The sequence below is a fragment of the Bos grunniens genome, chromosome 15 (genome assembly GCF_055505025.1).
Source record: "Bos grunniens cultivar Pamir isolate PY7600 chromosome 15, Bosgru_T2T1.0, whole genome shotgun sequence".
Taxonomy (NCBI): Eukaryota; Metazoa; Chordata; class Mammalia; order Artiodactyla; family Bovidae; genus Bos; species Bos grunniens.
Window position 1 is genome coordinate 29,637,841 of NC_141179.1, and position 15,529 is coordinate 29,653,369.

The window sequence follows — 15,529 nt, forward strand, 5'->3', positions numbered from 1 at the left end:
TATATATATATATGTATATACAGTCACATTGGTGTGCAGCTATTACCACATCCATCACCGTAACTCGTTCCATATTATAAATCTGAAACTCTACCAATTAAACAATAACACACCATTTTCCTCTCACTCCATCCTCTGGCAACCATTCTACTTTGTCTTTACGTTTTTGACTACCCTAAGTATCTCATATAAGTGTGTGTGCTGTCACTTCAGTTGTGTCTGACTCTGTGCAACCCTATGGACTGTAGCCCATCAGACTCCTCTGTCCATGGGATTCTCCAGGCAAGAATACTGGAATGGGTTGCCATGTCCTTTTCCAGGGGATCTTCCTGATCAGGGATCAAACCCATATCTCCTATGTCTCCTACACTGGCAGGCAGGTTCTTTACCACTAGTGCCACCTGGGAGTGAAGTGAAAGTTGCTCATTCTTTGTAACCCCATGGACTATACAGTCCATGGAATTCTCCAGGCCAGAATACTGGAGTGGGTAGTCTTTCCCTTCTCCAGGGTATTGAACCCAGGTCTTCCACATTGCAGGCAGATTCTTTACCAGCTGAGTCACCAGGGAAGCTCAAGAATACTGGAGTGGGTAGCCACTCCACCACTCGGTGTACCCGAACCTTCTCTAGTGGATCTTCCCAACCCAGGAATCAAACCCGGGTCTCCTGCATTGCAGGCAGATTCTGTACCAACTGAGCTATCAGGGAAGCCACCTGGGAAGCCCCATATAAATGGAATCACAATATTTATCTTTTTATGATTGATTGATTTTATTTAGCATAATGTCCTCAAGATTCATCCATCTTGTAACATATTTCAGAACTCCCTTTCTTTTTTAAGGCCAAATAATATTCTATTGTATGAGCATACCACATTTTGGTAATCCATTCATTAGTTGATGAATACTGGGTTTGTGTCCATGTTTTGGCTATTGTGAATAATGCTGCCATGAACATGGGTATACAAATACTTCCTCAAGACTGTGGTTTCAAGTTTTAGGGGGGTATATACCCAGAAGTGGAATTGCTGGAGTAATTCTTTTTTTCCAAGGAACCACCATACTGTTTTCCACAATGGTGGCACCATTTTATATTCCTGCTTACAGTGCACAAAGGTTCCAATTTCTCCACATCTTCACCAACATTTGTTTTCCATTTAAAAAATAATAATAGTCATCCTAATGAGTGTGAGGTAGCATAGTATGTCTCTCGGGGAATCAGCAGTATGGTTAGACCCCAGTGAGATTTAGTTTTGCACTTACTTACTAGCCTTGTGATTTTGGACAATACACCAGTTTCCCCATTCATCAAATCAGAATCATCTCGGAGGGTTGGTGAGAACTGAAAGTGCATAAAGTACTCAGGCTCACAGAAAGCACTCGACAGATGTTATTGTTTCTGCCTTAAGAGCTCCAACAATAAACCAAATTCTGACTTGCTCGTGCTCCTTTTGGACTAGTCAGGAGGCAAAGAGACAAATCAGATGATTTTATCAAGTTTTCTACTTGGAGGCTTGAGTCTGAGGACTTAACACAATCTTCAGGGACATTCTTCCTTCCTGCTGTCCCCACTGAACCTGCAGACCTCCCACCTGTGCCCTAAGAAGTATGTTTGAAATGAAGAGGTTACTCAGAACCCAGCAGGTTTATGTATTCTCAGGGGTGGAGGACGGGAAGAAATCCTGTTGACACAGTTTTGTAAAGCCTGTCACTCAGTCCCCTGCCTATTACCTCTATAGACCGTTATGCATATTAAAGAAGGGGGGGCGGCAAATACAAAAGAAAAATAAGCGAGAGAGAGTGAGAGGGGGAACAAATCAGGATGCTTGCGGGAATCCACGTGGTCGCCAATCTGTAACTGATCAGAGCAGCGACACTGAAGCAAAACCCCCAGCGCCTAACGCTAAATATATTGCAATGGAGAAACCGTCCACAATGGGGTGTCTATGTCCTTCGCAGAGTCCTGGGGCTGCCGTTTAAGAGACCCTTCCCCTGCTCCCACCCTTTTTGCACCTAGTAAACCACGCGATGTAACAACGGAATCTGGTTCTGTGTGTGCGCTCTGTGTGTGTGCGCTTTGCAAACCATCTGGGCTCCATCCTGCGCGGTTGGAACCACGATCGATCCGGGACGAGTTGGGGGAGTTGAAGCTTGCCTGTGTCTCCTCCCTTTCTCCGCTCCTCTAGGCCCCCACCCCATCGTTCGCTCAGCACAAACGTTTCGCGGGTGGAGGGACGTACGTTTTCAGCACCAGGAGGCCGTGGACCTTCTCTGGAGGCGTGCAGAGCACCCTCCAGAGGGCCAGAGCTGATTGCAACCTGCTCACCACGACCCTCCCCCTCCTCCCCAAATTCACCGCCCCAGGCTGTTATATTACTGGCCGGGCGCCGTACGGGTGCGGGAGTCCAGGAAGGCTGCGTGACCTTCCAGCGAACTCCACCTCGGCCGGGGGTTTGGGGGGGTGGGGATGGAGGCTGCCCCGGGGCCTGCAGGCTGTGTATCGATCCCCCAGCCTCAGCCAACGCAAGTTCTCCCAGTACAAACCCCTCCCTCCCTTCTGTGCTTTCCCATCCTCGCAGGCTTCTAACGCCTAGCTTGAGGCGCCCTCCCTTCTTTCCCGCAATAAAGTAAACGGGGTGGATATGCATCCCCCGCCCTAACCCTCCTCCTTCCCCCTCCCCCCTCTGCCCACTAACCCCGCGCATAGAGCTCGCCGCCGGCGGGCCCCTTTCCACCCAGTGTATCATAATGCCCAACGCTCTTCTCCTCCCCCTCTCTTAATCAGAAACGTGCTCGCGAGCCCCCCTCCCTCCGCGTGCATATATTAGGGTCTGCTTTGCATGCAGCGGCAGGCAGAGAACGGAGGAAGAAGGGGCGGGGGCGCTTTTGCCCGCCTCTTCCCTCCAGGCCCCGTTAGCCACCCAGTTTCAGCTTCGTTGTAACGCCGCCTCGTTAGCGGAGCACGCCGGGGCCCCAGTGCCCGGGCGGGAGAAACAGTCCAACTCTGTGCAGAAGGGCACCCAAACCAGACGTTCCCCATCCCCGAGTGCACAGTAGGAAGAGGAGGTGGCGAGAGCCCGAACCACTCGGTGTACGCATTTTGCAGAGAGCTCCAGCATGAAAATGGGAGGGGCTCTTTTAAAAATTTTTTTATTTTTTAAAGCGCATTCATTGAGGGCCTTCCTATTTTGCATAGAGTAAACTGGGCAACAATTCCGTCTTGCCTGTAGCACAATAAGGGCTCTTTTATTCTAGAAGTGTTAAATCCGGGCTAACCCATCTCGCATCCGTGCCTCGAGGCGGAGAAGGCGCACTCTTCCCCGGCCCGGCAGCCGCGTTAGACTGGAAGCGGCTCTCGCGGGCGGTTCGATTCCCAGCGCATCCCGGGAACGTGTGTAATCGGCCTCTCGGCTCTCGAGGCTGCGGGCAGTGTGGCTCCCTCCGCCTCCATCCACCCCGTAGCCCTCGCCCCTCCCCCTCTCCCCGGAACCCGCGCTCCGCGTCGGGCTCCTGGGCTTCCTTCCCCCCGCCTTCTCCCGAGTCTGCCGCTCCCGGAGGGCGGGGCACGCAGTTATCCAGGTTGCGGGGCGAGAGGGCGGGCGGCAGGCTGCGGCCCGGGCCTCGGGATGGCATAGCGGCGGCCCGGCGTCGGCAGGGCGTGCCTGAGCCCGCTATACAGCTCGCTGGGCCGGCTGGCGCGGCCCGGCGCTCGGCATAGCGGCGGCGGCCTGCTGGCGGCCGGGCGGCGCCGGGCGGCCCAGGCAGGTTCCGGGGCCCGCGGCCCCCCCCCCTCGGCCTCCCCGCCCCCCTGTGTTGTCGCCTCTCCCTCTCGCTGCTTCACTTCACGGGGCGAACATGGCGCACAGCTGTCGGTGGCGCTTCCCCGCCCGACCCGGGACCACCGGGGGTGGCGGCGGCGGGGGGCGCCGGGGCCTAGGGGGCGCCCCGCGGCAACGCGTCCCGGCCCTGCTGCTTCCCCCCGGGCCTCCGGTCGGCGGCGGCGGCCCCGGGGCGCCCCCCTCCCCCCCGGCTGTGGCGGCCGCGGCGGCGGCGGCGGGAAGCGGCGGGGCCGGGGTTCCAGGGGGAGCGGCCGCCGCCTCAGCAGCCTCCTCGTCGTCCGCCTCGTCTTCGTCTTCGTCATCGTCCTCAGCCTCCTCCGGGCCGGCCCTGCTCCGGGTGGGCCCGGGCTTCGACGCGGCGCTGCAGGTCTCGGCCGCCATCGGCACCAACCTGCGCCGGTTCCGGGCCGTGTTTGGGGAGAGCGGCGGGGGAGGCGGCAGCGGAGAGGTAAGGGGGCGAGGAACCCCCCAGGTCCGGGGTCTCGACCCTCTGCGGATCCCCCCTCCCCTCCCCCATCCGGGATTGTGGAGCATCCCAATTCGGGGACCATCCCTGGGTCCCTGACCCGGGGCAGACGGCCCTCCCATCTCGGGTCCCCCATACCGGGGTGCAGACCCCAAGGCTCCCCCACCCCGGGGTTCGGACCCATCTGGCCGAGGGCCTTTGCCCCCGACCCTCCTTGCCCTGACCCTTCCCCAAATCCTTTGGCACAGACCCCCCTCCCGGGTTTCCCATCCCGGGACTGAACCCCTCCTCCCTTTCACAGATTACCTCATCCGAGCAAGATTCCTCCCTCCCTCCCTTCCTAGAGACTTGATCCCGCCACATCCCCGCCTCCCTCTCTGGGCAGATGTTTTACTCCTGGGGCAGTTTTCCTCTCGGGCATCTCTCGGGTGATGGCCTCATCCAAAGCCACGTTCTTCTCCCACCCTTGGGGATCGGTGTCCCTTCCAGCACCTTGCTTCCGAAGACCTGGTGAACCCTCGCCCGGTCCCCGGGCCAGGTTCCTACACCAGCAGCCACTCCCCCTTCCCTCACCTCCACCCGCGCCCCCCCCCCCCCCCCACCCACCCACAGCAGAGAGGTCCTCCCGTCATCCCGCCCCACCCCACCGGGAAAAAGCTACTTTCCTCTCCACCTTTCTCCCTTTGCCTCCTTTCCCTCTGAAGATAACGGTGATCTCTTCGTACAGCAGTCTGTTTCCCCCCATCTTACAGAGCTGCAGTTTCTAGCCTACGGGTAGCAGGGGCTTACACTACCTTCACTCCATCCTTTCCCTCCTTTAGAATGAAGGGTTAGTGGCATCTTTGCGGGGGGAAAATAGTCCACTGTCCCTCAGGCTCAGAGAAGAGCAGCTCTCCACCATTTCCCCTGGAGAGGAGGCAGGCTTTCCCCTCCAGCTCTGGGGAAGGGGGCCCCCGTGAGGGGAGGTGTTTGTGGGGGACTTGGGCAGCATCCTCCCAGGGGAAGCAGCTGCTGCTCTCCTACCCCACCCACTGTGCCTGAGAGCACGCAGTCTCTAGCCCTAGCTCCCTCCCGCCCTTCTTTTCTCCGTCATTTCATTATTGATCCACCTTTTCCTAGGCCAATCCTGGGGCTTGGAAGGGGTGGGGGAAGCAGGGTTGGGGTGAGGAGAGTAGATAAGGGACAGTTTTACTGGTGGCTGCTTCTGGTGGAGAGAAAGAGGGTTATGAAGAGCTTATGAAGCAAAGTTATCCTTGGAAGGAGTTAGGGCTCTCTCTGATTTGTTTTAAGGGGGACCCAGGGAGGATGAAGGGTCTCGAGCTTTGCTCTTTCCACATTAGTATCGGGAGGAGAATGGGGAGGCTTTGGTAGGCATTATTCGGCCCCCTTCAGCCAAAAGGAAAGTTGCCCTGGGAAGGGAAGTTGAGTTCAGGTTCAGCCAGTGGCGTTGCGCATTTGTTTTCCATTGGGTGCAGAAGGGGGAGTTTGAATTGGAGGGAAAGGGGCAGAATGGCATGGAGGGGGGTGCTAGAAGGAGGAAGAGCAGCTGCTTGGGGCTGAAGCTGAGTGGGTAGGGGGTTGCTGCTCTGGAGTGCTCTTGATTGAAACAGAAAGGGAAAGATAACAACGAGCCGTTTCCTGCGTGCTCTGCCGTTGGTGCACACAAAATATCCTGGGCAAACCCCTGGTCCCCTATTGTGCCCTGCACCCCTTTAGATCTACGGAAAGATCCTGGGAGGAAGGGGAGGGAGGAGATCCCAGGGACCCTGGCCCCTCCTTTCAAGGAGCTGGCATTTTTTAGTTGTTAGTCTTCCTGCCTCCTTTTTTAAATCGTTTCTAAGGCAGCATGATGAGGAGACTGACAACAACCCGCCTTCTGACAGAGCAAGGAGGACATGATGGGGGCGTGTTCCTTGCTCTCTAGCTAGCTGCAGCGTCCCTCTTCCCTGCCTCTCTCTGCTCTCTCTCCACCTCCTTTTCCCAGCCTTCAGAAGGCAGCTGCAGTCAGCAGGGTTGTTTGAGACTATTTATTGGTTGCTGTAGATTATTATTTTTTTTTGAAAGGCCAATTCTGTATTTTTTAAGCTAACAACACAGATCCCATGTAGTTGGAGAACCAAAGGCCTCATACATGACAAAAAGACTGAACCGTTCAGGTTACTTGCATGGAGTTGGTGCTTAAATGTGAGTTGATTTTGCTTTTTTAAAAGATACAGCAGCAAAAAAAAAAAAATAGACTTACTGACATTTCATTTACCTTCTTATTTTCAAAACTGAGACTTGCCTGGTTATATGTAGAATTTTAGCCCATGTATACTTGAGTATAATAAGAACGTCTCTATTAGGAGAAGTTAGTCTATTTTTAAGGGGATCCTGAGAAGCATTTTCTTCTTGTTTAGCATGCTTGTATATTTTGTATTGAAGGACCAAGTACTTGTTCACATTCCAAATGTTATCACATATTCAAAAGCAAAGTTTTATGCTGACAGCTTCCAATCATAGCTTTTCAAGAGACTGGTTAGAAAGAGAGCCACCTGGATTCAGGGACCTAATGTCTGGGCACCAGAATATTTTATCTGTTGGTCTTTGACAAGTCACCTTTAAAGTTTTAATCAGGTGCTAACATTTTCTTATCCACTGGCATTATTTTGTTTAGCATTAGTATGTAGTGTAAAGCCTGTCAAAGAGTTGCAGTAATTTCAACTAAGAGCATATTAATTTTTTTTTTCTTTAAGACTTTTGCGTGAACAGTAGTTGCTACTTCAGTATGAGACGAATGGTTGACTCCTTATGTTAAACTTCAGTATTTTTTCTGAATTGGGCTAGAATGAGCTGTTGTTCCATTGGGAAGCCTTTCATGTGGTAGTTTGAGTTACTCTAGGACGGGTTAATGGTGTATATTCATGAGTACTCACTCATGGTATGGTTTAGTACTAAACCATAGTGGTTACAGCCTTGGACCTGGTTGTTTTCAGTGTAGAAACCAAGAGTTTTGTTAGAGAGTCTTAACAAATCAATGATAAAAGTTCCAAAAAGGAGGTTTAGGGTTTCCCTGGGCTAACACGAAGTTCTAAGGGTTGTTTCTCAGAAGTTGCTCACAGATCTGCATCAAGCCCTTTCTGGTTCATGAAGGCATAGATTGTGATCCAGAGTGATTCTGGCCTCTTTATATTCTGGTTCGCTTTAAGTGAATAATGACTATAATTTCTCCATAACAAAAGCGCACTCATTGAACTGCTAAGTTCAAGTGGTTGAAAGATGACAGAACTTCCAGGTCAGTTCCCGCCTGCAGCTCCTGTAGCTGCGGATTTGTCCCTTACTGCCACACGTTCTGAACTTCCCTGGGGACTGAATCTCTCTCTGAGTAATAACTACATGTAAGAGTTTTTCATGACCAAATTCTGTCAGATGGGATTATTTTTTTTAAAAATCTACATAGTGTTGCTGGTCTCCTGTTGGGGCTTTCTTTGTGACAATTGTGAAATAGAATTAATTTGAGTTTTATTTGATTGTGCACTGTAAGAAATCTCAGCGGTCTGCTTTTTTGCTTCCCTCTGCCCTGAATGGTGTCAGGGTCCTACTTTTTGAGGATTGTCTCAGGTGGTGTTTATGTGAGTCTACTTTGCCATCTAAATATACATAGTTCAGCATTCTCTGTTGATTAGAATTGGGACTTTTTAATATGAATCCCTCAATGGTCCACTTATCAGCATGTAGTCTTTATTACCTTCATACTCCAGTTACTGTTCATACCACCTCACAAAAGATTAAAAGCAGTATTTCCATTCTGATTGAACATGGCAGACTTTGATCAGCTATAAATGGAAACTGAATCACAACATTGTTATGTATTTGTCTTTATTCTTGAAATGGCAGTTTAGTTCAGGTAGCCCCAGGTGGGCTCTTGAGTGGGGATTAGAAAAGATGTAGTTGTGGAGTGGGAGAGCATCTGTGATTTTTTTTTTTAATGGTCTCTGGGTATATGTGCCAAGAGTGGAAGTTGCTCTTTCATTGCCCTCACAGCTAATCTTGAGCTGGGCAGAAGGAAAGTGAAGCAGAGAACAGGTGGGCTAGAAGAAACCCCTCCGAGTGGAAGTCAGTAGACATGACATGAGTCCTCGTACTCATCTCTTTCACTCACCAGTCTGGACAATTTCACTTTTAGCCTGAAACTTCCGACCTGTAAAATGAGAAGGTTGGGCCACATGTCAGTTCAGGAATCTTTTCTGCTCCAGTATTCTCATTCCTTTCTGTTATATTAATTATTTGCTCAGGTCAGAACTTATTCTTAATTTTTTTTAAGAGTCAGAGTCAGTGAACCTGTTTGGTAATTTTTAATATCAGAGTGTACATTAGCCCATTTAACTGCCATTTAACTGCCATTATTATTGGGAAGAGAAATTTGAACTCGGTAGGAAAGTTTTCTTTGTATGGACAAGATGTAAGAACTCTATGGGGAAAGTTCTTAGCTGAAGTTGACCAATTTCATTTATGAGAAAAATGAAGATACAATTTTGAGTATAACTCATTTTCTGATATTTAGACGCCCTCTTGTTTGGCTAGATTTGTTTCTATGTTTTCAATATTGTTGATTCTTGACTGTCCGAAAAGAAGTTATTTTCAGTCTAGGTTGTATATTCTTTTAGGTGTATGAGCTTTTAAATGGAAAAAAGAAATTCAAGACACTAATGTATTTATAAGTCCAAAGTGATGGTGCCCACATTGCAGGGAGTAGTTGTTAATAGGCTCAGAAACATACTCTGGTTTTTACTGAGCATCCCAAATGCAACCTTTAGAACTTTTCTTCACCTCTCACTGAAAGGCATATCACTTGTCTCCACCTTTGCTTTCCATCTAATTATCTTAAGGCACTTGCTCTTGTAGGAAATTGTTGGGTCACAAAACAGTGATTGATCTTGACTGGAAGTTGAGAAAACACTCATCTTGACTCCCCTCCCATGTCTGCTCACCTGGTATCCGGCCTTCCACAGAGCCTTCCACAGAGCAGCCGGACAGACTTACTACCTACTGCCTTCCTTGCCCTGTGGCTAAAGGGGGTGGGTAGCCCTGCTATGCTTGCTCTGAGGCAAAACAGACTGCACTGCCTCTCTCTCCTTTGGAGACTCACTGTTTTAATTGTAGGTCTCCTAATTAAGATCTCTTTGTGCCTGCCCACATTCCACTAGTGTTGGCACAGAACTTCAGCTTCCTTCTAGCACTTAACTGAAGGCCTTCAGTCAGGCCTTTTGTGAACATCTTGTCTCTTTCCATTCTTCTTCTGCCAAGGTGGAGAGCCCAGCGGCGGAGACCTATGAGACTGGGGGAAGCTTTGTGACTGTCACTACTTTGGGAGGAATTTATTCTTGGATTGCTGGGATGGGACCTACTTTTGTTTGCATATGTTATTTTCAGGAATTAAGAAAGGTTAAATTACTAATGAGTCTGACATGCGATACCTACATTTAAGTCAGATTCTTAACCCTGTAGGCACTAGTGGGAAGGAGGAAGCTAAAGAGTTTACTATTAAAAGTATTTGTTTGGGTCTTATCTACACTGGTTTAAAGCTTGGTGAACAAAATCTTATGGAGTAAATCACGGACTTGGGCTTTCTGTGGTTTCGAAGATGATCAATCAAATGAAATGATTAAATTGTATCAGATTTTTAAAAAAATACTTATTTTTATTTATTTATTTGGCTGGTCCAGGGCTTAGTTGCAGCACATAGGATTTTTAGTTGCTGTGTGTGGGATCTAGTTCCCTGACCAGGGATTGAAACCAGACCCCCTGGATTGGGAGCTCCGAGTCTTAACCACTAGACTACCAGGGAAGCCCACTGTATCAGATTTTAAAACATGGAGTTAACTTTGATATTTGAATTAACTTTTTTGATTAGAAAAGATTTCCGGAGGGTCTCGAAATTGTTGAGTTAATTAAGAATACTCTTGTGAGTCTCCAGTATCTCTTGAGAAGATCGGGAATTGGCTAGGCTTCTAGAGTAGTTTCAGAATAAGGGAAAGTAATTTTTCTGGAAAATGTAGTTTTACTCTAGTTCCTACTGTGTAAGTGCTCACAATACAGTCCTTTATGTGTGGCATGTTAGAGGAACTGCAGTCTTTATTAAGAAAAAGGAATCTTGACTCCTTCACCTGGATCCAGATGGTTTCATTGATCACATCGGTATAAGATGGACAAAGGGCTACTTTTTTGTTGTTATTGTCATTTCCTTGGTTGTGAAGAAGGCCTGAAAGAAGGAAGTTCGGGATCTTTATGGCATGCATGAAATAAAGCTGGAGGCCTGTGCTCTTACACCTGAGTGGGTGGTTTTATGGCCTAATGCTCTAATTGCTGGCATTTATGACAGTGTGGATGCAACTGGCCCTGTGGCTGAGGTGGATTATGTTGGGAATAGGGAGAGAAAAGGGGTCCTTTTGTTAGCCTTTTCATTTTCGCCCTCAATAAGTTCTCTGAGAAAGCCCTGAGGAAATACAGAGACACTTGGACTGAGGGAATGACATCCCATAAAATGGTTCTTTACGTTTTTAAAATAGATGAGCTGCTTTTCTTGACCTATCCAAAGAAATCCATACCACCACTGTTAAATATTTCAATGAGCTTTGTACCTTGTCAGGTTACACTCCAGGGGAAGCCAACCAGGAGAAGGTTGGAGGCACTGCCAGGCATTTGCTTCTAAAAAGCAAGATATTTGAAAGAAGAATTCTGTTGTGTGAATTTTATTGTAGTTGTTTTGGATGATGTAAATCCTCTTGTAAGCTGAGTCTGAAACTTCTTAGAGGCCAAACTTGCTTTAACTTTTTAGATGTTGAATATAACTATTCTGATGTGTTTTAGTTTTAAGGAAACAGTTAAAGATATAAATGTAAGAGTTAGTTGGCAGTTTTCTGTGCTGTGTATGAAAATTCCCCTTTTCTTTGAAATGAGTAGTTGTTTTTCTATTTGACAAATAGACTGAAGGGATTTCCCCAGCTCTTTTACCTTTAATTATCACTACAGGAGTGCCTTGTGTGGCACCAGTGGGTAGGATCTATTCAACTGGCATTTATTTCTGGAGTTGGAGTTTTTTCCCCATATATTTTATCTGTTTTCTTGCATTTCTTTTTTTGTGTTTGGTTGGAATATTTGAGTGTAGACGTTTTGATGCCTTTCATCAGTAAGAGCTATGAACCTTTCTAACATTTGGACTGTTTCAGAGAGATCCAACCCTTACAATCCACACTTTGCTGAAGCATCATTGTTTCATTCTCATTTTACAGCATCAAAGTAATTGTGGCTTTCTGTCTTGAATTAGGGGAATAATATTACTTGTAAGGAGTGTTTTAGACAACCTTTTTAAAATGAAGCTCTCCTTTGTACTCTCTCAGTTCTAAAAACTGGGGAGTAGTTAATCACACATATCTGTAATAAGTATCTACACCTCGAGGAATAAATATTTACACATGCTTGTATTCAACCTCTGTCCATCCATGATTATTGACTGATTTTTTAGATCAAACATAAACATACAACATTGTCCCTAGATTATTGCCTTTAATTATAAGCAGTAAAACCATGTGGATAGCATCTCTTTAAGCTTAGTTAATGAGGAAATCCTTTTGTAATCTCTCCAGCAAGGATTTTTTATTCATGCATGTATAAATACCTTTACAAAGGAAAGGTAGAATCTTATTATCTAATCTGTAATTGTGTGAGATAGTATAGCACAGTAATTAGGAGCTATTAAGACCATGAGCTCTGGATTTACACTGGCTGGGTTCAAATCTTGGCTCAGCCATTTAGTAGCTGAATGACTTTGGAAAACTTTCTTAACCTCTCCATGCTTCAGTTTTTTCATTTGTAAATTAGTGGTAATTGTGCTTCATAAGATTACTGTGAGGCTTAATTGAAATTATTATGCATGCAAAGTATTTAGCACTTTGCCTGGTACATAGCAATCTTTCATTATTATTAGGACTCAGATTTAAAGGACAGGAGTGCTTCTTTTCCCACCAAGATAACAGGTTCTTATTACTTTGAGGTATACATATATATGTGTGTACATATATATCTATTCGAGTGCTATAATCTTGATTTAAGAATGTTCTTGCTTTTGATATAGGTGTCAAGTTCATCACTAAGCTAGGTGGAACCAAACTGAAGCCAGCCACACATCTTGCTAACAGTGGGTACCATTGGTATCTAACTAGAATATAATTAGAGATAAGGCAAAAAGCGAGAAAAAAAACAAGACAGTAAATAGGCAGGTAGGTAACCAAGGAAGGCATTGCCTTCATGAGTTGCATAATTATCAGGCCAAGGCAGCTGTATTGGGGTTGCTACTCTTGGTCTGTATAACTGGTGTTGCTTATCTTTTCGAGTGTGAGTACATGGTGATTTCCTGAAACAACTCTGAGGCTCTTCAGGGTGCTTGGCCCCCAGGTTCAGATTCATTAGTCTGTACTTGGTAACTGTTTGACATTTGTTCTCAAGTTTCAGCTTAAGGAGAGTAAGTTTAGGCCTATGGAGATCAATGCAACTACAGTTTATTTACAGAAAAAATGCTAAATTATAGGCTGGAACTTAAACTTGAGACATAAAAATAACCACAAGTAGAATAGTCAAAAAATAAATTAAGCTTTAAGAGTCGTTCATAGAGGATAGTATGCTTAAGGAGGAAAAATATAGTTTTATCTCACTTAAAAAATAGGTTTGCTAAAATACCTGATATACTATTTTTTTTTTTTACAGATGAAAAAAACCAAGGTACAGACATGTTAAATAGATTTCCTTAAGTTTTGCGGCTAGTAAGTGACAGATAGTGAAAATCGTTCAGTTATGTCTGACTCTTTGCGACCCCATGGACTATAGAGTCCATGGAATTCTCCAGGCCAGAATACTGGAGTGGGTAGTCTTTCCCTTCTCCAGGGGATCTTCCCAACCCAGGGATTGAACGCAGGTCTCCCACATTGCAGGTGGATTCTTTACCAGCCGAGCCACCAGGGAAGCCCGTAAGTGATGGAGCTAGAATTCAAATCCAGACCTGTAATTATTTGAAGGCTCATTCATGCTCTTTGCGCTGTGCTACCTTCTGTCCCTTTCTCTTCCCACCCCATCCAGTCACTTTCTGGGGCTTGTCTGTGATACTGTTGTAGTGTTTCTTTAATCTGTCACTGTTTTTCTGTTTTTATCATCCTACTTTAAATTTCCATTACCTTGGCATGGATTATAATCGTAATCTCCTAACTGGTCTCTCTGCTTTCCTTTTCACTGTATATACAGTGTTGCCAGTGGTTTTCTTAAATATAGATCTGATTCTGTCACTTTATTCCTAAAACTCTTTGACTTCTCACTGAATGTAAAATAAGATTTAAAATTCCCAGCCCTTCATAATCTAGCTGGCCTACATTCCCACATTTTGAACATTATCTCCTGAACACACATTTTCACTTAATGTGCTTCAGCCACATTGAGCTACCAGTCTGTTAGGTGTTCTCCGCAGTGTTTGTGCCTGCCTTTATACATCTGCTAATGCCTCTCCTTTGCCTTACAGCATTTTCCCATCTTGACCTGCCTCTGACTTATTCATCTCTCATGGCTCAGTTCAGATCCCACTCTTCGTGAAGCTTTCAAGATACCACTACTATCTGAAATTCAGCTTTTCCTTTTCTGTTTTCTTAGTGTTCTTTATCCTCCCCTTAAAGAATTCACTCCAGGATACTTTCTGTTGTACATACTTTTGATTGTGTCTGTCTTTCCCCCATTAGATTATGATTTCCTTAAGACATGGACCATTTCTAGTCATCATTTGTGTTTTATGTTGTTTACAATGGTGACTTTTCATTTAGAAGGTGACCAGTGAATGTTGAATTGAAAATTTGTTATACATACAACTTCTAGAAATACTTTGTAAGGATATATTGCCTAAGGTATTATGTTGTTCAAGACTATTAGGATAGTTCTGAATCTAACTTAAGTACAGCAAAAGAAAGTCCAAGAGCCATCAGAGGACACGTTTGTAAAAGTAGTGGTCGGGGCTTTAGAAGTGATGTCGAGGAATCTGGATGGGGTGGTATCATCTTTAAATAGATAATGCTGGCACTGGTCACCCCCTTACTGGAGTGTTGTTTCCATTTCTAGGTTCCTCAACTTAAAGGGATGAGGAGACCTTGGAGACCGTTCCGAGGAGACTCAAAAGATGATTATATGATTGGAAGTCAGTCCTGTGAGGAAAGGTTGAGAGAATGAAAGGTTAAGAGGCAACTTAATAACTCTTCAAAAAACATGAATGGATCCATTATTAGGAATGGTAACCAGCTGTTTTCCAGCTCCACTGATGCTCAAATAAGAGTAAAATAGGTTTAAATTGAAGCAAAGGATAGTTGTTTAAAGATCTTGATGCTAATGATAATTTTCATGATAATGATGGTGAAAAGATTACTGAAATAATTTTATGATCTTCTCTGGAGGTGAATTTTGAAGTACAGTCTTACATATGTGTAAAATGACTTCTCAAGCCACCTTCTCACTCTCTGAATCAATAATTTTTTTTATTCAGATCCTGGAGGGTGTGGATCATGTTCTATACTTTTTAATATTCCCCAAGGGGTCCTAGGGTCTCACTGGCTCCCTGAGACGTATTTTATTTGAATTGTCAGTTTATGGCAATAATTAACTTTCAGTAGCAAGCTCTAGAGAAAGGTCTTTATGAAATGATTTTATAGTGGTTTTATAGGAGAATAAAAACTTGGTAAATGGAGCTAAGAGGGAAATCTTAAAGTCAAGAGAAACTAGGGGAGATAGTAGTTCTGGTCTCAATATAGGAAGCAAATATTTATAGCTTTTATATCCATTTTCAGTTGTAGTCTAAAGAGATGTGCTGCAGAATATTCCTTGTTAAGGGTATCACTGCTTATGGATGCATTATAACAAGTGCTTTGTATATCGTTTCCAGTCTAATAAGGTTGGCTTCATGTGAATGAGGATTACAAAAGCCTCTGACCCTTGGCTTTTGAGGCCGGGAGGAGGGCTTGCATTACTCAGAATGAAACCTTTTTAAATATGTTGGGTTGCAAAAAGCATTTCCGGCACAGTCAGAATGAAAACTTTGAATTGGGATTATTCATATAGATTACCAAGAGTCTGGGCAGAACTGATATTAACACCAGCTCTTTTTCCTGCTAGCTTTTAGTCCCACAACCTTGAGTGGGTTACTGAAGGTTTAGGACTTTGGA

The 15,529-nt window shown here is 45.7% G+C and overlaps 1 protein-coding gene across 10 annotated transcripts in view; it reads left to right on the forward strand.

The window, feature by feature from the left end:
* The first annotated feature begins 3,726 nt into the window (after positions 1-3,726).
* Positions 3,727-15,529, forward strand: part of KMT2A (lysine methyltransferase 2A) — a 78,058-nt gene continuing 66,255 nt past the window's right edge. For 2 of the 10 annotated variants that reach the window (XM_086339511.1, XM_086339513.1), the window contains exons 1-2: positions 3,798-4,286; positions 6,390-6,488. In XM_086339511.1, coding sequence (XP_086195637.1) covers positions 3,855-4,286; positions 6,390-6,488 — 531 coding nt within the window. In that variant the 5' untranslated portion in view covers positions 3,798-3,854. Of the gene's footprint in view, positions 4,287-6,389; positions 6,489-15,529 lie in introns of all 10 variants that reach the window. The other 8 variants (XM_086339519.1, XM_086339520.1, XM_086339514.1 and 5 more) reach the window with 6 other exon arrangements.